This window comes from Acanthisitta chloris, unplaced genomic scaffold (genome assembly GCF_000695815.1).
Source record: "Acanthisitta chloris isolate BGI_N310 unplaced genomic scaffold, ASM69581v1 scaffold4691, whole genome shotgun sequence".
Taxonomy (NCBI): domain Eukaryota; kingdom Metazoa; phylum Chordata; class Aves; order Passeriformes; family Acanthisittidae; genus Acanthisitta; species Acanthisitta chloris.
The window spans coordinates 3,349-25,488 of record NW_008657498.1 but is presented as its reverse complement, the minus strand read 5'-3'; the positions used below and the strand labels follow the sequence as shown (position 1 = coordinate 25,488).

Genomic DNA, 22,140 nt, shown 5'->3' with positions numbered 1-22,140 from the left:
TTTAACCTTCCTGCTTTTCAAAGTGGGATCGCCAGATTGGAGAAACAAGTTTGCAGGTCAGGACACCCGCAAGGTGTGTGAGGATTCAGAAGTCAAGAAAAGCCCTCTCCCCAAAGGAAAACACGAAACGAGAACAACGCCTTCTCAAGAAGGTCAACGGCTTTCGAGGAAATACCACCCGCCTTCCCCCTTCGCTCAGCTCTTCCCTTGCAAGAGCTGGGGTGGAGGTCACAGCCCAGGACTGTGACCCAGACAGCATCAAGGGCACAACCTAGCATGAGTGAGCAAGAAGGTTCCCTCTGCCCTTTGTCCAGGGGTGCAGTACCAAGCAGAAGGAAGCCAAATGAGGGGCTGAGCAGTTTGTGGCTGGGGCGGGGTGGGGTGGGCTCCGCGGGCTCACTCCCCTTCCTCCTTGATGCGCTGCTGTTTGTTGCGCCGCGCATCCATGTCGAAGTTGAAGTCGTTCCACTCGTCCCGGGGCGGGAAGGAAATGGTTTGCCGGAGCGTGAAGCGCACGGCGTCGATCACCCGCTCCCCCCGTGTCTCGCTGGAGCCCACGCTGACGGTGGAGGCGCCGCTGGGGGTGCGCAGGAGGTGCGGAGGGGAGGAGAAGTCATGGAGCTGCCGGTGGTCCAGGATGCCCTTCCAGATGGCATGGCGGAACTGCTCCGGGATCTTGAGGCTCACCAGATCCTGCAAGACATGGTGGAGGGTTTAACAGGGCACACCCCAGACAAGCTGGGCTCCAAGAGCAGAAGCAGCCTCTGGGCCACTCTGCAAATGCCTACGAACCACCAAAGCTGACAAAATCCAGGTGGCCACGATGCACTGCAGAAGACAAACCACTAATCCTGAAAGTGGTGACTCACTTCTGAACAGATACTGTGGCCATGAGGCAGCAAGGACTAATGGTCTGTTTTTAAGGCACAAGGTCTATTCTTAAGTTACACAAAACATACATTCATGTGCAAGACATGGTGACCTAAAGCTAGATGGTCAACTGGACTGCAAGACCTCCAAGGCAACCTCAGGGAGATCTGCTGGTTGTCAATGGTGAGGGATGCTGGGCTGCAGAAGGTCAATGGCTTTGAAAACTTGTGTTCATTTCAAAGCCTGCAAAAGGATTTTAGAATCCAAGTCTGAGCCCCACTATTTGAAGCTCTGGGTCTGACTCTGTAGAAACTGTCTTAATTATTTTAACATAACCGAAACCTAGTAACAGACACATAACCTTAGAAAACTTGTACTTTAAGGCCCCATGACTTCTGATGCAGTACCTGAGGGTTGCATTACCTTAACTCTGGGATATATGATATCAGCTTCTGAAAAAGTTAGCAATCAACTTTGGTTAATTTGGGTCAGCTTTTCCAATTAGAGCAGCAGCAGAAGGAAGGCAGCCCACGCTAGAGAGTAAAAGCACCACAGCCTTGCAAAGTCTCAAGGAAAAAAAAATGGGACAGCCAGCTCAGAGGAGAGCAATGGCTCAGGAGAGGAAGAAGCAACTCTGCAGCAAAAGCCATGCAAGAGAAAACAAGAAAAACAAACAGGGCTGAGATGCCAGTGGCAAGGGAAATTGATTAAGGTAAGGCTAGAAAATAAAAGCAGGGAGAGAAAAACACAGACCACTTCTGGACAGCCTACTTGTCTGCAGGCAAGTGAGGTGTAAACTGAAACCAAGCCTTGCAGAATTAACAGGTGCATGGGCTGGGGCCACTTTAGGGGCTAAAACAGAGTGGTGGGGAAAGGGAAACACTCTTTGTGCCAAGCCAGGAAGTTACAATGCTGGCCTTGAGTCCAACCTCTCTTCACCTCACAGCACGTCTTCTCTGTGTGCAACAGCCTTAAATCAAGCTAATCATGTGAAAATAGAGTATACTGAGTCTGGATTTCTGACCTGTTCCTAGAGCAGGGCCAAGAGTGCAAACAAAGGAAATGGTGAGGAGTTACTTACATCCATGGAGTAATGCTCAATCTGATAGATGGTGGTCAGCCCCTGGGTCGTGAAATAATCCACACAGGATGAGCAGCCCAACCTCGCTAAGAAGCTGCAGAGGAGGAAGGAAGGAAGGAGAGAGAAAATAGGATCACCCTGGCTGCAACAGCCCAAACCACAGAAAAACCAAACACTCAGCCAATCTGCAGCAACAGGAAACAAAGCTTTCACCCTTGGCTTGACCTCCTCCAAGACATCCTAGGCCAGCAAGCCACATCACTGCCACATCAAACGAACGAGGGAGTCCTTCCGCTCAGCACCTAGCAGACAGCCCTCATGGCAGCACCTTGCCTTAGTCACGAGTCAGTGCTGCACAGCCTGGGTCTTGGGGCAGGAATGCTCACACAGACCCTCCTGCCAGGTCATGTCACCCAGAAGAGATCTGAGCCCATGGCAGCCTGCTGCATGCACAGTGGGCCTCAGCAGGGCACAGGGTCTGGGGCTCAGACACATCATGCACTTCCAGTCAGCACATTCCTCCCTAAGTGCAAAGTATTCCTCCTTTATGAGCAGCATTTTTCAACTTGTTTGACCTCATGAAGGGCAGAGGGGCTTCTGACCTCAGCCATAGCTTGTTGAGTGGCCAAAGGGAAAAAAGGAAAAAAAAAAAAAAAGAAATGTTTGCAAGACTGCCTGGCACCCTCAAGCTCCAACTGATGCGGCATCCCTCAGCTTTCTTGCAGTCCTAATTTCCCCGTTTCTCTCAGATGCTTGGAGGTGGGGGTTTGAGGCTTGGTGCCCAGGGGGTGCCAGCCTCGGGACTGCCGAAGGCCCAGTGGGATCCAGTGCTCCAGGAGAACAGGCCAAGGAGGCTGGCAGGACCCTTCAGGCTCCTGGCACCAGGCGGGTGGGAAAGACGCGCCGTGCAGGCTGCTGCCGCTCACCTGACGATGCTGCAGTCTGAGGGGTACGGAGGAGGGGGGGTGCAGTGGGACGTTGAAGGCATGGAGAGGGGAGGAGGCAGCGCCTGCGTGGGGCTGAGGCCATTCATGTCACCGGTCATGGCCATGTGGGTGCCCATCATGGGAACTGGAGGAGAGAAGGAGGAGCACATTGTTACCCAGGCATGCCCAGACCCCTGCTTTGCCCCCAGCAGGGCACCAAAGGAAGCATCCACAGCCAAAGCAGCTTTAAATCCCCTGCAAAGCCCTGCACTGGCTGAGCTCATGCTAAGGTTCAGGCAGGGCCAAGGACCAGATGACAGACAGTCCTTCAGGAGCTCTCCCTCACAGGAGCAACTGTCAGCAGCACTACAACTGCATCCCCTTCCCTCACAGACAGGCTCAGCAGACACCTAAGCAAGCCTCATCTTGGCTTGCCCTGCCAGGGGAGAAGAGCAGGACAGAGCCAGGAGAGCAACTCAATACAGAAGCCAAACAGCTTTGTTTTCAGAGACAGCAAGAGCACCTGAAGGGGATCAGGCAACAGGTGTGGGCAAGAGTCCAGTGCCTTTGAAATCAATAAATAAATAAAACCCCAACAAAAAAACACAACAAAAAACCCCAATCTAAAAAGCCCCAACAAAACTCAGCCCCCAGAACCATGTCTGTCATCCTGAATTTACAGGGCTGCTGGGCACTCTTCAGCAGCCAGAAGGAAGCAGGTTACAGAGCTGCAAGATGCAGATATTTCCTTTGAAACTAAGAAGTCTCTTAATTGAACTAAGGGAAAAAATCGTTGCCAACATTTGCATCTCCTCTGCTGGGAAAGGAGGAAGAAACAAGTCTTGAAAGCTAGAGGACAGTGCAGCCAGATAGACCTGCAGCACAAAGCAGCTCTGTTCACCCCTGTGAGGCTCCAAGCAGGATGCTGTAGCCTTGCCCCGTGGCACAGCAGTGAGCAACATTTGGCTCTGCAAGTTCACAGCGCATGACTCTAGGCTCCCCAGCCTCACACTGGCCACTTGGAGATGCCAAGTCTCCTTGCCCAGACTAGCAGGGAGCACGCAGGGGACAGGAGAAGAAGGAATAAGGGTTTCTTACTGTTGGTTCCCATGCTGTCAGGGATGGTGGTTGGGGTCAGGGCATTGCGCTGCTGGGGGTTAATGAGCTGGCTGACCGAGGGCAGCTTGTTCATGCTGTTCATTTTGCTGAGTGGTGGAGAGTTGGAGCCATAGGATGACTGTGACTGCATGGAGGTCCTGCAAACCAAGGAGATGTTAGGATAGGAATCACAGCAGTTGATTAAGAGTGTGCATCCAAGGGGACACGTGTTCTGCTGCTAGTGAAATCACTGACACCATGAGAGCATTGCAGATAAACATCACTGGAGAGTCAGTCATTGGAAAGAGAGTCAATATGTTGTAAGAAATTTCCCAGATATTCTCAGCACCTTAAGAAAAAGTTGAAGTGCCAACAAAGGGAACATTTTACTTTTGGCTCAAACTTTTTATTTAAGGAGAAGTATCTATGTAAGTTTTTCAGTTGAAAAATACATTTGCAAAGCCAGCAAACAGCTGCCAAGAATCAAAGAATATTTTTAAGTTAAGGTCTCCTTGTGGTCAAAGACATTTTTCTTCAGAACAAAAACTGAGAAAGCCATCTCAAACCATCCTTACTACCCCTAAAACCTGACTGCAGAAACAATTTTCAGATTGAGTCACACTTATCACCTTGACTTATCCAAAATTCCTAGATATTCATATCATCAGGTTGTTGTCAGCCAGAGCTCTTTCCAAAAGACAGATTCCATACACCTTAGAGACAACTACTGAGATGGTCAGAGCTGCCTGGGATGCCAACGAGCAGCTTCTGCTGGTGTTAAGGAGAACCTGGTATCCAAACCCTGCAGGCTGCTTGCAGAGAGTATCAGGTTCCTACTACCACTTGATGACAGCACTAGCCTCCCCCTCAAGTCCAGACAGCCCCAAACTCCATCCAGCATATTCATGAACTGGGCCAGAGAGGCTGGCGAGCTCCCCACTGCCCAGCCCCGAGGGTCCCAGCTGCGATCCCTCCGTGTAAGCGATCCAAAGCACAGACCAGACTGCTCCTGAACGGCAGCCCAGTTCCCAGATCGAGTTACGGCTCTGGCATCCCATCTGTAGTGGGGTCTTATGTGGGATATGCAGAAAATGATCATTAAAGAGGGTCCAACAGCACAATTGGCAGAGCACCCCCATGCCGCAAGGGAGCAAGTTTTTCTCTCTCCAACACCTGGGGCATTTGCAGGACTGGGCAAAAGTTTGGGAAATGTGTCCTCCTTCCCCACGCTTCCCAAACACTACTACCCTTGCAGGCTGTGCTCACCCTGCAGAGCAGAGGTTACCCAGCTTGCCATGGAGCCTGGCACTCATATCACAGTGACCCCATGGCAAGGGCGCAAGGGCACATTCCCAACCTATTTCCCATTGGGAAACTTGCTCATCTGGATATAACTGGTTACACCAATTTCTGGGAACTTGCTTTTCTTCTATGCAAATAGAATAGTTATTACTTCAAATAAGTGAAGTGTAAAAGAAAAGAAAAGGCTTATTCCTAGATAATTTATTAAAACCTTTAGCACTCAAGGTCAAGTTCCATACAATTACATTGTCTCCAGCTTCCTGCACTTTCAAGACTTGCAGTGTTGGGTGGAGAAAACATCTATGCTAACAGACTAGAGTATCTAAGGCCCTGAAGAAATGTTACCTAATTACACAATTACAGGAGGTACAGAAGGGTGTGAACTGTCCTTTGGCAGTGAAGATGCAGGACAAGATCCAGCAAACTTCACAGACTCAAGGAAGTGGAAAGCACAAGAAGCTTCACAAATTAATACTAACAATGGCAGCAACTCCCAAGGGGAAGTGAAACTGAGCCATGAAGTTCAGACCCAGCTTCTCAGAGTGAAGGGAATGATTCAGATCTGAGGTTTCAATTCCCCAATTATGAAAGTTGAGGCCAGTCATGAAACTCAAGACAGGTTGACATCACCCCTAACCTAACAGGCTTCTGGATTTAGGACCAAAATGAGTATTTCTACTTTACAGGTTCAGGTACCTATCTTAACTGAGCTTCAGCTGACATTACTACACACCCCAATAGTCTCTCAGGGCAAAATCTGCATCATATGCAAGTGAGAAGGTCACTATGCACACAATGAAATTCCAAATCAAATCAACAAAGACTTCCCAAAAAGACTGAGTTGCACTGTCTGAGGTCAGTAGTAGGCCCATCTTTGCCCTCTCCACCACCAACAGTGATCTCAGCAAAGCTAGTTAGGAGACTACAAAATACTTAGGACATAAAAAAAAAAAAAAAAAAGGGCAATCAAACCCAAAGCAATCTACACTTTAGAAAAAACCCACATGCTTTAACATATAGCTTAAGGACTCCATTCTTACCTGATTCGTACTCATGAGAGTCAAGATTAAGACAATCAATCTCAAGTGAGTAAAACAGGAAACCAAAGCATTTTTCTTTGTACCCATACTAGTTTCAACTAAACTATTCCATCACATGAGCAGATGTCTAAAAGGCCTAGAGAAAGCCATCTAGCCAAAGAAAAGTCTCAAGATAAACCAAGATGCAAAATTTTATTGAAAATTAATGTCACACATCAATATAGCAACAGCCTCAGAAACACAGGAAAGTGGGTTTTGGTATTAAGCACAAGGACTACATGGTGTTTGAGGATTCATTTAAAATATTTTGCTTTTTTCTCAAGTTTTTAAAAACAGATATGTCATGCACAGTGATTCTCATTAAAATTGTACTTACTATGTCTCAAGAAAGATTAGGAGCATTAAAATTTCTTTGATATCAATGCCAATGAAATGCATTTTAATATCAAGGTATAAGGACTTCAATTAAGAGACTATTATACTTCTTGGAACAGTCTGATACAAAAGGCACTGAGTCACATTCTGCAACTGATTCTTCTCTCTTTAAGAGGCTAGGTAATTATTTAGCAAATAACATTTGTAGTTATGCAAGCTCATATGAGGGCAATCGCCTCTCATGCTTCAAGGCATATACTGATTGTCTCAAGAGGTCAGGAAGGAACTTCCTCCTTCTCTCATATATGAGCTAAGTTCAGTTCATAGGTTACCTTCTATAACTCTATGATTTCCCAGTCCACTGGATACCAGCCCTTCACCAGAGGTAGAAAACTGCTTGTATAGTCCGATTACCTGATTCAGTAGACAAGTCCCAGAGTGCTCATTCACTAGAGGACCATACCACCATATAAGTAGCCTTAATGCAGATAACATCAAAGGTTCATTAAATGCAGGATCAGGGCAGCTCATGCTTAGAGAGTTTAAGATTTCACCCAAGCCCCTTGTGCCTACAGTTTGCTCTCCCTGCAGACCTAGAATCAGTCACAAAGCAGAGACACACAAGTAGAATCAAAGCTGTCCAGTGCTGTGTCTGCCTTTCTTTACAGTAGTCACAGCAAGGATCACATTCCAATTCACACAAGGTCAACGTTGGTTTTTTCAAGCAAGGTTGCCCACTGGGCTGCATTACACTGGGGGAGTCTGGTAATGGCACACAAGTGACATAGGTGATGTTCAGTTTCATTCATCTGCTTTGAAGGCCCATGGACACTAAAAAGCAGAGAGATGCCCTTGCTCCCCATATCTCAAACTGCTACTATTCCAAAACAAGCAAGAGTGCATCTTTTCAACCACACCAGTGGTTTGTAGGCTTAGTAACTAACTGGGAGCATAGAAAGGAGGAGCTCTAATAGTTACTAGGCAGACAGCAACTACAGCACAGGGACAGGGGTGGTGACAATGATTTCAGGTATGGAATTTCCCAAGGCAGGCAGTGGATGCAATCTGCAATCCAGGGAAGGGAGCTGTCATACAGAGAGTGGATATACATCAACTAGTTGACACAGACTGATATGACCTGACTAGACTGATAAGGCCCAATTAGTCCACTTGGTTATTCCTTGAAAGGAAAAGGCTTACTTTCCTGAAGCCCCAGAGATGGCAAAGAAGCAATGAAAAGACAATTAGGAAAAAGTTTTCACTTTTTCTGAGGACAGACTACAAACCAACTTAAATTGCTTCCAGCTTCAGGTATTTGATGAAGTTAAAATAAGTAAAAAAAAAAAGAGAATAGCAGAACAGCACTTTCTAAGACAATCACCTTGTAGCTGAAGAGCAAACCAAGTCACCATTAAGATCAGTTTCACAATCATCATCCTCTTACAGCTAAGTAGGACAAATTGGAAAGCCTTTCCAGAGAACAGCAGGATCCAAATTATACTCTTGTTTTGTGGAAGTCTGAGATTGGGCTGTGTTGCCCATCAAGGCACAAGAGATTTCCTAGAGGTCATACCAGATGAACTGGAGCATGAGCTGGAATCTCCCAGTGCAGGCTGCAGGTGCCTTGTATCTTCTAGTTGGCTGCCTCCTTAAACTTGCTGGTGGATAGGCCCCAAAGCTAAGCTCTAGATACTGATTAGTGTTTCCCTGTCACAGTACTTCCACATTGGCATCCACAAGCAGACAAGACCAAGATCCCAGAATAAACCTTCACTGGAAGGACAGATGACAGTGCCAAGCTTAATCCTATGTCTGGGCTGCATTTACAGTTCAGATTCCCACCTCTCACAGGGAAAGGAATCACGTTGCCTTTCTTCTCCCAAATAAAAAGGCGCAGAACAATAATGATGTGCTTTGTGATCTCAAAGAACTTCCCGGAATTTCCAGGCAAAGAGGCACTTGATTTTGGTTAGCTTTGCATGAGGCACAATGGTAGAACTGCAACTGCATGAAATAGTCACTGCTAGTGACTATTTTGGGGGCTCTTTTCCAGCAGCCCTTCTCCACACTGCTATAGCAGAACAAGTCTTGCTAAGACAACAAAGGAGATATCCAGAGATGGGATATAGCTCTCAAAGGGGATGTTAGTACAAGTCATCACCTGCTCAGATCACAGCTCTGCTGCCTGGAAGCAGATGATGTGATGTTCAGAGATAAGCGTCTTCTACCACTGCATCAGGCTTTTTCCTTGATGGGTGGCCAGGAGGCTCGTTCTGCATTTGGGAGGCACCTTCTCTTCAGGCTGTGACTAACCACAAGTGTGACAGAGCTGGGCACACACCTGTCCTAAATAAATCCAGCACAGACTGCACTGCAGGGCACACAGGTCCCCAGCAGTATTGATCCAGCCTCCTGCATTTCTCAGGAGCTGCTGATCCCTGGCATTTGCAACCGAGCTCTGCTCTCCCAACCACTGCTGATCTGGTCAAATGCCAACCCACAGGGAGCGCCATTCCTACCGTACCTTCAGTAACTCTTTCCTGTTTCTATTTCTTGCTGCTCTAAGTGTTGGAGGGTTCCTCAGAAGCAATGCCACTGCCTGGAAGTGTGGGTGGAAGGACACTTCCCTACCAGCATTAGGGGCTGTTCTTCATGTAAAGATGTTTGAGCATCTCTCAGTGGGAAGAACCACAGAAGGAATCACGCCTGCCCTCAGCTAGCTCCTCCCTTGTCGCCAGTATCCACATCTAGTGCCATACTCAGCATTGCCAGGTTAATTTCATGGCATGTTACTTGCCTCTTGACTGTTGCTCTTTTGTGATAGTCTGAGCTTGACACTTAGGAATTTTCCAAATGACTCAAAAACCTCTTTGTCAAGCCCTATATGAATGGCTTTCAGAGGTAGAGTTTGATAAAAGCAGTGTGCGAACTTACAAGTCCTTGCTGAGGAACAGTCTTCTGTGCAGGAATTGCTAAACCCAGATGCATTTCATGGACACAATTAGCAAAACCCTCTGGTTTCAGTGTTAATGGACAAGGTGGACATGGCCTGAGGCCACTTGGCTGAGTCAACTGCAGTATACACTGGCACTGCTTCCCTTTGAACTATGAGGTTTGGTGAGAAGGGTTGATGAAAATGCTAAGGCAACATCTAATAACTGCTGTACATCTGTAAGTAAAGGGGCAAACTCCAACCCCTTTTCACAGGTAGGGCAAGGAGCAGTTTTGGACCCTCTGCCCTTTATACCCTCAGCTGCAAACAGACAGGGACACTGGGCACACGTGGATGTCATTAGACAGAAAGACTTCAACATCACATTCAACTTGTGCAGCTCAGCCCACCATTTGGATTGAGGCCACAGAGTCAGAATGGATCTTCCTAAGATCAGTAAAGCTGGATAAATGCCAGCAGTGCTGCTGCAAAGTCAAAGTCACCTAGTCTTCCACACAATTTTGATGTACTTTAGATCAGACTCATTATGGTTGGAAATAAGGGGAAACAAATCATGATACCAAATTAGTGGGCATTTCTACAGAAAAAAAATAATATGGATTTCTTAGCAGTGCCAATTCATATCACTATTACCTCTCTGTCCAGCAGTACAAATAAGTCAGCTACTTGCACTCTAAGTGCATGACCAGCATTAAAACAGGCCAAATTGACTATCACAGGCCATTTAAACACACATTCCCCTTCCATCCCCCCAGCCCATGAACATATTTAACTTAAACAAGACAAGAGGCATTTTAAAATTGAGACCTGCTCAGAGAAACCCTGCTGAGTTTCACAAACACAGAAGAGGAAAGAGTATCAGTACATTACAAAAACAGGAAGAAAAAGTTACACCAAGACAGACGACACCGTGGTTCCTGACCTCCCAACGCTATGGGCTACACCTAAGAGGTCTGTAGAAGTGTCTGTTGTTTTTGCAAAGTTTGAGTCCCTTCAAACGATTACTCTCACTATTCACTCTGCTGTGTATTTGCCCCACTGTTCCTAGTCCTGCCAGCTGGGCAAAATGACCCTGCCAGCTCGGTTTATGGATATACTGATGGGTTTGGGAGGCTGGAATGTTTTAGGATGGCATCGGTCTGTTTGGGAGGGTCTCTCCTTGAGTCCGTGAGTTCACTCCTGAAGCAGGCCGAAAGGAGACTGTAAAGAAGGAACCAGAGAAAAGAAAAAGATGAATGTACAGGACCCTTTGCCAGCCACCAAGAGAGAAACACTCATTTTCTGCCTTCATGATCATAGTATGGGCTTTGAAAGAGTGGAAAAGCAGATGTCTTAGCACCTACAGTGAGGGGTATGTGACAGGGAGATTTAGGAAGGTGGAAAGCCCCAGGCACAAGTAAGTGCTTGGCAAGGAAGGGAAAACAAGTTGATAGCGAAATCCGATTCATGTCCTAGTCTCACATGTGCAAATAATGCCCTGATAATGTTCCCAGTGACAAATAGGAGGGGAACAAGAGCACTCAGCCAAAGGGCAAAAGGAGTAACACCTTCCATCAAGTCCACTTCTAACTTCAATTACTTCAGAATCAGAAGCTGGTGCTAGAGAGAGGATGGTGCCTACTGGCCATATTGATTACAGCTCAACTGCTCCCCATTGAAAAGCCAAGGGGTTCCTGGGATTTCAGCTGATGCAGAGGGCACTGTATCCTCAGAACTCACTTTCATCTTGGCAGTCCTCTACTGAGAACGCTATCCAAGCGTGTGGCGTTCACATGCAAGAACAGCACTACAAAACCAAACCAAACCATGCAAAAATCCACTATTAGTTTCCACACCAAAAATGAGATTAACTACGTGGAGGTATGAAGAATGCCTTCCCCACCATCCCCCTCCCCACAACAGCAGCACCAGGATCCCTGGAGGTCCCAGTTCAATTGGAGCACTCCACTCACTGGATAGCTCAGCTCTGTCACACCTCACTTACGGGGTTAATTCCTTCTGTATTTGGATAATGTGCTGTGCTGCTCACTAGACTAAAAGGCAGCCAGTGGGCTGGTAGCTGCAGCCCTGCTGATATGAAAGAAAGCTTTTCTGGGATACAAGAATCCACTTGGACATAAGATCCCTTCTCTTGGTAGCCGTTGGAAGACTTTGTGAAAACCCTTCAATCATGGGAGTGGGACTTGGTGATCTTCTATGGACCTTATCGGACCCTTCCAGCTTGAGATATTCTATGGCTCTATGCTGCAGTACACTGAAATACAGATTGTTCTGAAAACAGTGCTCAGCAGGGTGCAACACACCACAGGAAATTTTGCTATGAAAGAGTGCTTTCCAGTGAAACCCTTAAAAACTGCAGATAACTCCTTGGCAGTATTGATGGTAAATGTATTTCACAGCAGATTATCAAAGAAACATTTCCTTCTCAACAAAGCACAGGCCATCTCTGCTATCTCTCACAGCAGTGATCATCTGGCAAATCTGTTTTAAACAAATAGTGGCAGACCATGAAAAAGAAGTCTTTAAATAAACGTGTGTGCTGCTGTTCAAATACGGGCCCCAGGATTTGACAGTGAAAAAGAATAGAAATGGCAGAAAAAAACCTTCCCACCTATGATCATGAAGGTATTTGGCATAACAGTAAATAAGAGAAAACCATGCACAAAGGAGCAAGCAGAGAGAGGAGATGAGACAGAGAAAGATTGTGGCCTGGCACAACATGGAGCACTGCAGTATTTTGGTCATCTTGTGGGAGACAAGATTTCTGATTGACACCAAATTTGTCCTTTTTATTCCAGAACAGTCCGACAGCTGCATCTGCTGGCCTGTCAAATGCAATGCTGGTCTATATGAGCACAAGAGCAATCACAGTTGTTTTCCAAAATGACAGATTCATATTTTTAAAACGACTTTTCCTACCCTTCACAAAAGATGACGCTTTTGATGTTGTAGGACTGAAAGGGAAAACTCTTCACACACATATAGATAGCTTCCCTATGTTAATCATAGCCCAGAAAAGGAAACTGAAAAATCAAGCAATTCCTCCATCAAGGCTTGACTGTGGAGCACATGTGCATGCAGCTCCATTTTGAGAAGAGCAAGTCAAAGACAACTTGCAAGCATCCCAGCCCCACAGAGCCCTGCTGGGACCTAGAGCTAGCAACACATTCAGACTTGGTCATGGTATATGCACTTTCCTAGCTCCCACTTTTCACGTGTGCTTTGAACTAAAGGTGAACTGAGACCTAATTCTGAAAGTACATCCCAGTTTACAAAGTGAAAGGCCAAAACAGACTCACTAAGGAGTCACCATGCTGCCGAGTTTGGCCAGCCTGACAAGGAAGCAGTGGCAGGACATCTCCCAGCTTGCATGCAAGGCTGCTCTTATCCAAACCATTCCCTATAAAGGGCCAGCTCTACCCATTCTCACGTCGTGACCTGAAGCTGCTTAACAATTCTTTTTCAGGATGCAGTTGCATCTAAGAGTCTTTTCAGCCTAAACATCCCTTTGCCCTGAATGCATTGTTCCAAATATTAAGTCATACCCTGGATCATTGAGGAAAAAGCACCAAACCTAAGAAATTATTGCCTGAACATGCATCCCAGCACAGAAGACCCAGCTTGATGGCAGGCTGTCAGCAGAGAAAACTGCAACAGCTCCAGACACACACTGAAAGTTATTTTTCTCCCCACTCCTGGCATCCTTAAAAGCTCTTAATCTTTCTCCCCAGTATCTGAGCACACTCAGCAACTGCGAAAAATGAGTATATAACTGGACAAGTGCCAGGAGACACGCCAAAGAAGTTTCAGGAAGTTAAATGGCTGGACTTATACATGCTGATCTTAAAGGTAGCACAAATGCCAGCCTCAGTTGCTAGGAATTCATCCTACTGATACAGGAAGAATGAAAACAGCAATTATGGCAAAGCCAACTGTCAGCACCGAGTGAAAGCTGTCATCTGCTGCTGTCCATTTCTGCTTACAAAACCATTTCTCAGCTGAAATGGCTGTAGTTCAGATGGAGCTTTGAAGACAAGCAGCAGAGCACACAAAGGCTGCAATGCCTAGGAGCTAGTAAATACAAGCTATAGTATATACAAACAGTGTAGATGAGTGATAAAAGTAAATAATAATAGTGAGATTTTTAAGTGCCCCAAAACAGAGTCCAGAGCCCCTGGATGCTCCAGCTATTTTGGCACAAGGGTTTTTTCACACCTCCACAATATTCCAGCTGACACTAAAAACACACAGGTCAAAATGTGAACACATACAGAGATCTGGCAGAAAGCTGTGGTATTGCAGAAGTCCTGAGACAAGGCCAAGGCACCAAAATAAATCCCTACAGGCTCAAGTGGGACTTATGTGGTGCCTTGGCCTCATGCTAACCTCTGCAGAGGAATGAGTTATACCCACAGCCTCTTGACGCAAGAGCTCACCAGCAGGAACGCATGAGATCCTAAGCACTACCGCTGGCAGCTACCTACAGCCCTGGCAGCTATTTTCTGTCACCCGAGACAGCAGGTGAAGCAATGCCCATGAACAACACTGCTTATGTCCTGTCTGGGAAGTCATTCTCTGACCCAGTATCTGTAACTGCAAAGCTTTGGGAACAGAGAGGAACATGGAAACCAGACACTTATTTGGCCCTTCTCCCCATCCTCCTGGCACTTGCAACACCCAACACAACCTGGTGCCGCCCTGCCAGCTGAATTCAAAAGGGCACACGCCTGCTCAGTTGGAAAATTTCTCATGCACAATGTGGAGAGTCAGTTGGCAAAGTACAGCTTTGGACAACACTTTCAAAGTGCATGTGTGGAGTCTTTCTTTGAAATACCCACTGGTCACGAAGGAAGTCTTATATGTTTCAACCTCACTCCATACTTTCAGCTTCCCATGTTATAGCTGAGCAACCTAAAGTATTGCTGCCCCACTGAGACACCAGCCCTCCAACACACCAGAGATGCATGGCAGTGGGGGCCAAGCACTCAGCTAAGCTGGTGATCACAGTCCCAGCTCTACACACTCTTGGCAAGATGATCACATGAATACCCTGGAGAAGGCACAGAGATGGCTCCATGTTTGCTGCCATTCCCATGGAGCAGATGAGAAAAGTGCGCTCAGCCTGCACTTCCCAGCTGGGGCAGGCACATGCAACAGGTTTCTGACTGCTGGCTGTCAATGGCTCTGCCTCACAGCACTGCACCCTGGGCTCCATCTGGAAGTCAGAAATGAGGCACTGAACTTGTCCTCATTCACCCAAAAGGTGAAATGTGTGGGAGAGACTAGAGAGGGACCCTGCAAGTCAGGATGTGTGTTTGGAGAGGAAGACTGCTTTGTCCCATTGTCTGGTCCTCATTTGAGCATCATGTCCCTGTGAACATGTATGCAGAAGCCTTCTGTGTCTCTCTCCTCTCTCCCCCTTTCCCACTGCACTGAACACTGCAAGCACACTTGTACTCACTGCTTCTGGAGCAAGTGCTGATGCTGCTGTTGCTGCTGCTGCCGGTAGGTCTCAATTGTGTGCTGGGGAAGGTACTGCATCAGCTCCAAGGACTCTTTAATCTTTAGTAGCATTTCATATGTCTCCCGTCCCCTCACCTGAATCAAGGGAAAAGGAAAGGGGGGAAAGTAAAGCTTTAAAGGACTGCATCTATAGTCCTTAGTGACAGCCACCTTAGTGACTTCTATATAAAGGCAAATAAACAACCAGAGCAGGATGCAAATACTCTGTTTATACACTATGCATACACCATAAAACTGCTAAACCTTGTGCTAGAGGTACAGCAGATAATGATGAAGAGCGATAATCTCACACTGCAGGCTAATGAACATTTTGGGGTTGTCACATGGCTCAAAGTAAATCTATGCCAACAAAAAGCAATATTCTGGATCCAATCTGTTTAGACAGAAAATGTCTTTACCTGCCTCAGATGTAAGATCATCTGGTGCTGAATCTTACATGCCTTGAGAAAAGAGAGTACTTGAATTTGGGAGCTGGGTTTGGATCTCCCTTCTCCTCTAAGCACACTGTGCTTTGGGATTTATCCAACTAAACATTTATCCAAAATGGCTCATGGGAAATCAGCTAAATGGCCAATTACGAACACTTCTTGCTCTTTCTGATCCTACACTTACTACAGCATATTTCACTTCTATCAGTATATTACAATGGCAATACATATAAAAGCCACAGAAGCATCCACCTATCATTAAGACAACATCCATTATTTCTAGAGAAAGGTCATGTGCCACAGACCCAGAAATGACAGAGGAGGAAACCCTAGTTAGATCTCAAAGACAGTGTTTCCACCAGGACAGACAGATCCCTTGGAATATTCTCATATGCCTTGCACAAGCCATTCTCAGTCAGCAGTTAATGGGATTTTAATTTTTTTTTTTAATTTGGAATATGTATTTAAAATAGGTACCTCTTGGGATTAAAAATAAAATAATTCTTCCACATCTCAGCCCCATCCTCCATTCTTCCTAAATGTCTATGTGACTCTCAAGTCACCAACAAAGATACTAAACATAAGGTGAATGCAAAAATAGAGAGAACTCACTGGCAAGTATAGGAGCTCGTCATCTGGGGAACGTCTTTTTTTGATAGATGTCATCTGAATGCCATGAGTTCCTTGTCGAAAAGCTGGAAGAGAAACCCCAAATGCATCCCATTTAAAAAAAAAACAAAAAAACCAATGTGGGGAGGAGGGTATGAAGAAGAAAAAGGCAAAAAGAGAGATGCAAAAGGGACATGAAGTGCATGGCCAGTTCAGATCTGTAGAGCTCTAAAAGGATCTCTGTCTGAGCCACTCCAGAACTGTGTATGCAGCTCCTGGCTCCACAAGGTAGACACGACTGCAGATGTTGGCTGGCCATACCACTTAAGGAAACACATCAGCCAAGGAGAGCTGGATATATGGCAAAACCCTGGCAAGCCATGCTTAGAACAAGCACTGGCCCTTCACAGGAAAGACTGCGAGTTTTGGTATTCCAGTGCTTGAGCTGTTGGTGAATCAATGATCCACACAGCCAAGACAATAGGCAGGAAGCATGCAGAATTCACAGAGAAAACAAAGCCTCCCTCCAACCCGTCTCCTGTTAAAACCTCCTGCCTTGCTGTTCAGCCTAGTACCATCACTGAGCATACGTGGGAAACCAAAGCTGGATTTCCACATCCTGCATGTTCAATGAGTACTTTGCACAGAGGGAGACCACTTGCCAGAATGTCTCTGATGCACAGCAGGGTTTTGTGCAGCCTTAATCTAGATCCTTGTGGCTGGAAGACATGCCACAGCACAAGACACTGGATAGATGAAGCAGAGAATGACAGCACAGCCCCAAACAAGCAGTAAAGGTTCAAGAAGTGGTGAGAGAGTAGCAGCAGTTGGAAGGTGGCAAATAAACACTCTTCCAGCAGCCCTGCAAGGGAGCCCACAAAGCCAGGTTGTCAAAGACCATTTAGTGAACACCAGCTCATTTTTCAGGCTGATTTACCCTCAGAGAGCAAACACCTGATGTCCTCCTGCCTCCAAGCCCATGCACAGCACCACTCTGTCTCTGCAGCACAAGCACCAGGGACACACCGCACCCAGCGAGAGCACAATTTGCAATCTGCCCAGCTCTGCCAGCTACTTACGGCGCTTCGTACCATCACCATTCTTTGTGCTGTCAGACACTTGCTGCTTGCGGATGCTGTCCTCATCTGCCTTGCGATCTCTGCCTGGGCAAGCACAAATACGGGCTTCGAAACATCGGCGGCCCAAGACTTGCCCGCTGGGAAGGGAGATGAGAAGAAACATCAGCTCCCATCCTGGATGGAGGCCAGCAGCACCCCTCAACTTCATACCAGACTATGTACAGAAAGACCCAAACTTCCCATTTCCCAGTCAGGATTTCAGCACCTCCCACCTGCAAAGATCTAAAAATATCCTATGGTCCCTTGAATAAAATTGTTCCTAAGGATATGGAATGCTGCCCTGCATGGAAGAGGAGACAGAAGGGCGCCTCTCCAGCAAAGGGTTACACCTGTGATACACTACTTACTCTCTGGTTTCCAGTGTCACAATGATGAGGATTGGGCGACGGTTCATCCCTCCAACACAGCTACTGTTACACATGAAGTTGTACAAGACTGTCGTGAACTCCGTACCAACCTGGATGAGACAAAGGGCATGAGCAGAAGAGATTGTGGATGGAAAGCTTTGCTTTTTTCAAGCTCTCCTCTTGTATTCCCAAGTTGTGCTGTAATCGAACGAGCATAAAATAGGCCCCACTAAAAGGCTTCCTTAAAAGAAATTAAGAACTCCTGCTCTCAAGGGATAAAGAGGGCGTTTAACAGCTCATTTCTGACAAAGAAGGGATTCATTGCGATGATGATGGGAAAAGCAAAAGATCCCAACTCCACTGACTAGGATTACAATCCCTACCCCTTCACATGCCAAGATGCCACCACACTGAGCTCACAACGTACCTGGGGCGGCTCGTAGGGGACCAGCACACTCTGCCTTCCAGTGATGGGGTCTTCTACATACTGGGCATGGCTATTCCCTTCCACCCTGATCAGGTGGCTGGGAGGCGCAATCTGGCCTGCAACAGCAAGGAGGCAAAAAACAAGAGACACTGTTCAGTGAAGCAAGGTCACACGCAGTGTGGCAAGATCTTCCGTCACGGAAACTCCTGCACCTGGCCCCAGAGGTCTATCAGAGCACAGATGTGCCTCCCAGTCCTTAAAGCATCCCTTCCCAAGGACCCCACTGCCAACAAAGGCAACACAGACTTTCACGAACTCATGCTGGACACTCGTGACTAAACTTGAACATAGGCTTTCCAAGATTCCAGACTAAGCAAGGCCAAATGTCAACTGAATGGCAGCTCACAGCAGCTCTTCCAGCAGGTAGCTCCATGTGGATCTTTACACAGGCTGAAAGTCTGTCTTTTCCTCCCTCTGATGCATACACAAAGTAAATTCTTTCGAGTTTCAATTCCTACTCTTTTCCCCATCAATTGCTAGCTATCTTCTGCTAGTCTTGACCCCAAGGATCTAAAAGATTCAAGCAACAAGAGAAATATGCATTTAATTTATGGCCAACTTGAAAAGCTTGCTTGCTTACAGTAGCAGTAGAAGGGAACATGATCTTCTTGGTTCCTAGGCCAATTTCCACTAATTAAAAAGAGTCTCCTTTCTGCAAGTTTTCTTGAGTGTTTCTACAACATATCACAAAATTCTGAAGAGAGGAACCTGTTACAGGTTCATCTCAAGAATTCATTTTTTTGGATTAACCATTCATTTCTTACTCAAAATACAGTCTATTTCTAGAGCAATCATTATTGCTCTATTTCAGAATATATTTCAGAATAAGAATTTATAGTTTTAATTTTTTCTTTCTTAAACTCCATTACTGAATGGTATCATCCCTCAAAAAATACAGTTCTGTCAGAAAAGTACTTTCTAATATGAAAAGCTATTTTGAATAACCGTCTCACTCTCAAGTCCTTGCTTATTTTTGGGCTTGTCTAGCTGGCTGCACTGTAAACAGCAAAGGGATCCAGGTCCCTAAGACATCCTGCTAACTGACACCAACTGTTTTTTTTTTTACAGTAGGAGAAAAATAATGCACAGAGAATAAACCAGATGCTCATATGAACTTATGTGAACTTCAGTGGCTAAGGCAAAATGGATCCCAGCCCATGAGTTTGCAGAAAATCCCAGGACATTTTAAAAACAGCTGCAACTTCATGAACATGAGGAGAAGCAAGTAAAAGATTAGAACATTAATACTGAACCGATAGCGTTAACTGTACAGGAAGGTTGCCTACAGTTGATGCTGGCACTTAGCATTATCCTGCTAGAGATAAACAGCCCCTCTGTCTTTGAGGCGTGGATTAAGGACTGGAGATGATATTGCATCCTGTTACTAGATCCCTGTCCCAGCGACATGGAAGCTCATTCCTGAGCACAAGAACAGCTGCTTCTCATTGCGGGAGCAAAAGCAGAGTAGCGAAAGGCTGCCAGAAGGGCCCTGCCAGCCATGGGGACAGACATCCATCCAACCTGGCAGGCATGAGGTTTATTTCAGTATTTTCTTCCCAAGGGCATGCTTGCACAGGGACAGTTAAAGTATTGTACGATGTTTCCTGATAAGCACGGGATATAAACAGCTGTATAAGATGTTGCAGGGAGGTCTGCTTCCAGAAAGTTTGCACTGAAGCTGCTGTCAAAATCCCTGCACTCATCAGCCAAGCAGTTCTGGAGAGGGACTGCTAGCAGAGCACTGCTCTCCTTACCCTCGTTGAACTCCCGGCTCAACTCGTGGTTTGGGCAGCGTTTGACCACTTCGGTGACATGCTCAGCTTTCTTGTAGACTGGCATAGCCCTGATGACAGCACCCTGAGGTGGTGGGGTCATCACTTTGATCTGGATGGGACACGTCTTGGCGATCTGGCAGTACAGCTTCTTCAGTTCGGTGGAATACTGAATGGGGGAAAGAGCAAGAGAGAGTCAGGATGTTCAGTTAGAGACAGAGGCACACCAGAAGGATGGAGATAGGTTTGCACATGTAACTGAAAGCACCAGCTACTGCACGTGCATTGCCTTTGTTTGCACAACAGCCACGCTTCCAGACAGGTGACAAAACCCCTAGACCTTTACCCATTTTATATAGCAAAGCATAAATCTACCTCGTAGTTTTTCCAAGGCAAAAATCTTCAGATAAAGAACACTTCTCTTACATGGACAAATACAGTTTTTCTTTCTCTTGTGCACACACCCGCTCTTGCAAGGGACACCCATTCCCCACCTAACAAAACAGATGCTATTCTTTTCACAGCATCCTGTAATCCTGAAAGCACTGAAACCACACACAAAGTGTTTCATTCTGTTTTATAAGAAATCCTCCTACTTTTGCAGATGGATGAAATAAAAATGTGACCCTTGGAACCAAATAGCACTTGAAAGCAAGACCCTGACCAACCTGGGAGTTGTACCAAATCTGATATTTCAGTCATCTTTTAAAAGCATCTCACACATCTACCAAGCACCTCACTTCTAAACTCAAAGCATTAGGTCCACAAAAGAGGTTAAAAGATAGTACATTTTTTTCTAAATGATCAAAGACCAGAAGAGTTGAACAACCCAAAGACCAGGTCCATGGTGAGACCTAAAGCATAACCCAGCAGCTGGCTCCAAAAGGGAGGCTGTGACCATGCAGTGAACACTTGCAGCAGAACAAGATGTTCTTATTCACCGTGCTAATTTGAAGCATATGAGATTTCTCTTAAAATGTTCCCCACTAAAACAGTAACACTGATGCAGCATTTTCCTGAAGTATGTTCACATCTGAAAACCTTTACTCAGCAGAACATCAAGGCTGAAGTTGCTGGCTTCTGCTCAAAATCCCTCACTGAAATAAAGGCACGTGTTTAGCAGGAAGGATTGCAAGGAAAAACTCTTAAGTGGTTCAGTACTGCACAACCTGGACCCATTTTTCTGGATGTCTCCCATGAAGGAGACTCTGCAGTCGCCCTTGGCATACAAGGTTGTTCCAAAATATGGCAGTTTTTGTCACTACCCCAACTGCAGAGGCATTTGGTGCTCAGACACTCATAAGCACAAAGCTCTCCCAGTAACTCGAACCACGTAACCCACAGGAATTGTTGGCATTTCCCTACTTTCATCTCTTCAGTTCTTGCAGAGAATGAGAAAAAATCCACCTTGGGGCTTTCACTTGACTAAAAATGGTCTCCAGCAGCCATGGGCTCATACAGCCCTAGTTCCAACTGTTCAAACAGAGCAGTGACAGGTTCATACTGGTAAGGAGAATGATGTGGCCTTCCACCTCACCGGGATGGGAAGAGCCAGCGCATGCATGGGTGGGTGGGTGGCAGGTGACGTGGTAGAAAAAGGATTAGCTAATGATATTCAGGGATTATTTGCATTTCCAAGTGTACACATTGTTAACATAGGAAAAACCAAACTTGCGAGAGACACTGGGTAGGAGAGAGGAATTAAATATAAGCCAAGCCAGTCCCTTCCCTCCTCACTCAACACACCATCCTGCCATATGGCATAGAAGATGCTACAGGTATTTAAGTTACAAAAAAAGATTGCTTTAAAATGCAAAGGCCAAATTGTGCAATGTATTTTATGTGCCTGCAGGCTAGAGATTAAACCCACAAAGGATTTACCCAGCCCGCGGAAATGGGGAACACGCCAAACAATTACAAAAAAAAAAGTTGCGAAACAGATCTAGATGGTGATTTAAATCTTACATCTTTTAAACCTGAAATTCCTTATTGTTTTTTAATTAAAAAGCAATTCCTTACTGAAGGTAAGAATGAGCTCACCTTGTTGTCTTTTCATCTCAAGAGGTATAAAAAGAATCACTTATATTTGAAAGAGGAAGAAAATCTGTAAAGCATTGTTTCCTTCAACACATCAGTTTGCTCATAGCATTGTGAAGGTTTCAAGGACAGAAAGCCTCAAAAGTCTCAAAA

General features: G+C 46.0%; 1 protein-coding gene across 2 annotated transcripts; it reads right to left on the bottom strand.

Annotated features, from left to right (window-relative positions):
* Positions 1 to 74: 74 nt before the first annotated feature.
* On the bottom strand, positions 75 to 20,999 carry TP63 (tumor protein p63). 2 transcript variants are annotated; one of them, XM_009084726.1, is made up of 11 exons: positions 20,982 to 20,999; positions 19,933 to 20,119; positions 18,119 to 18,234; positions 17,692 to 17,801; positions 17,285 to 17,421; positions 16,209 to 16,291; positions 15,107 to 15,243; positions 3,976 to 4,133; positions 2,878 to 3,022; positions 1,952 to 2,045; positions 75 to 693 (listed from the first exon to the last, which is right to left on the bottom strand). In XM_009084726.1, exons 2-11 carry the CDS (start codon positions 20,051 to 20,053, stop codon positions 397 to 399), a joined length of 1,398 nt encoding a protein of 465 aa, XP_009082974.1. In that variant the 5' UTR covers positions 20,054 to 20,119; positions 20,982 to 20,999; the 3' UTR covers positions 75 to 396. The 2 variants fall into 2 exon arrangements, with proteins under 2 accessions (XP_009082974.1, XP_009082973.1); XM_009084725.1 differs by lacking the exon at positions 20,982 to 20,999 and having other exon boundaries at positions 17,297 to 17,421; positions 19,933 to 20,114.
* Positions 21,000 to 22,140: the final 1,141 nt, after the last annotated feature.

Bases quoted from the DNA above. Each gene is read 5' to 3' on its own strand.
- TP63 (XM_009084726.1), bottom strand. From the start codon at position 20,053: ATGACCCCACCACCTCAGGGTGCTGTCATCAGGGCTATGCCAGTCTAC. The intron at 17,802-18,118 runs GTACGTTGTGAG...TGTCTCATCCAG, and splicing joins TCCCCTACGAGCCGCCCCAG to GTTGGTACGGAGTTCACGAC. The intron at 2,046-2,877 runs GTGAGCGGCAGC...CCTCCTCTGCAG, and splicing joins TCAGACTGCAGCATCGTCAG to CTTCTTAGCGAGGTTGGGCT.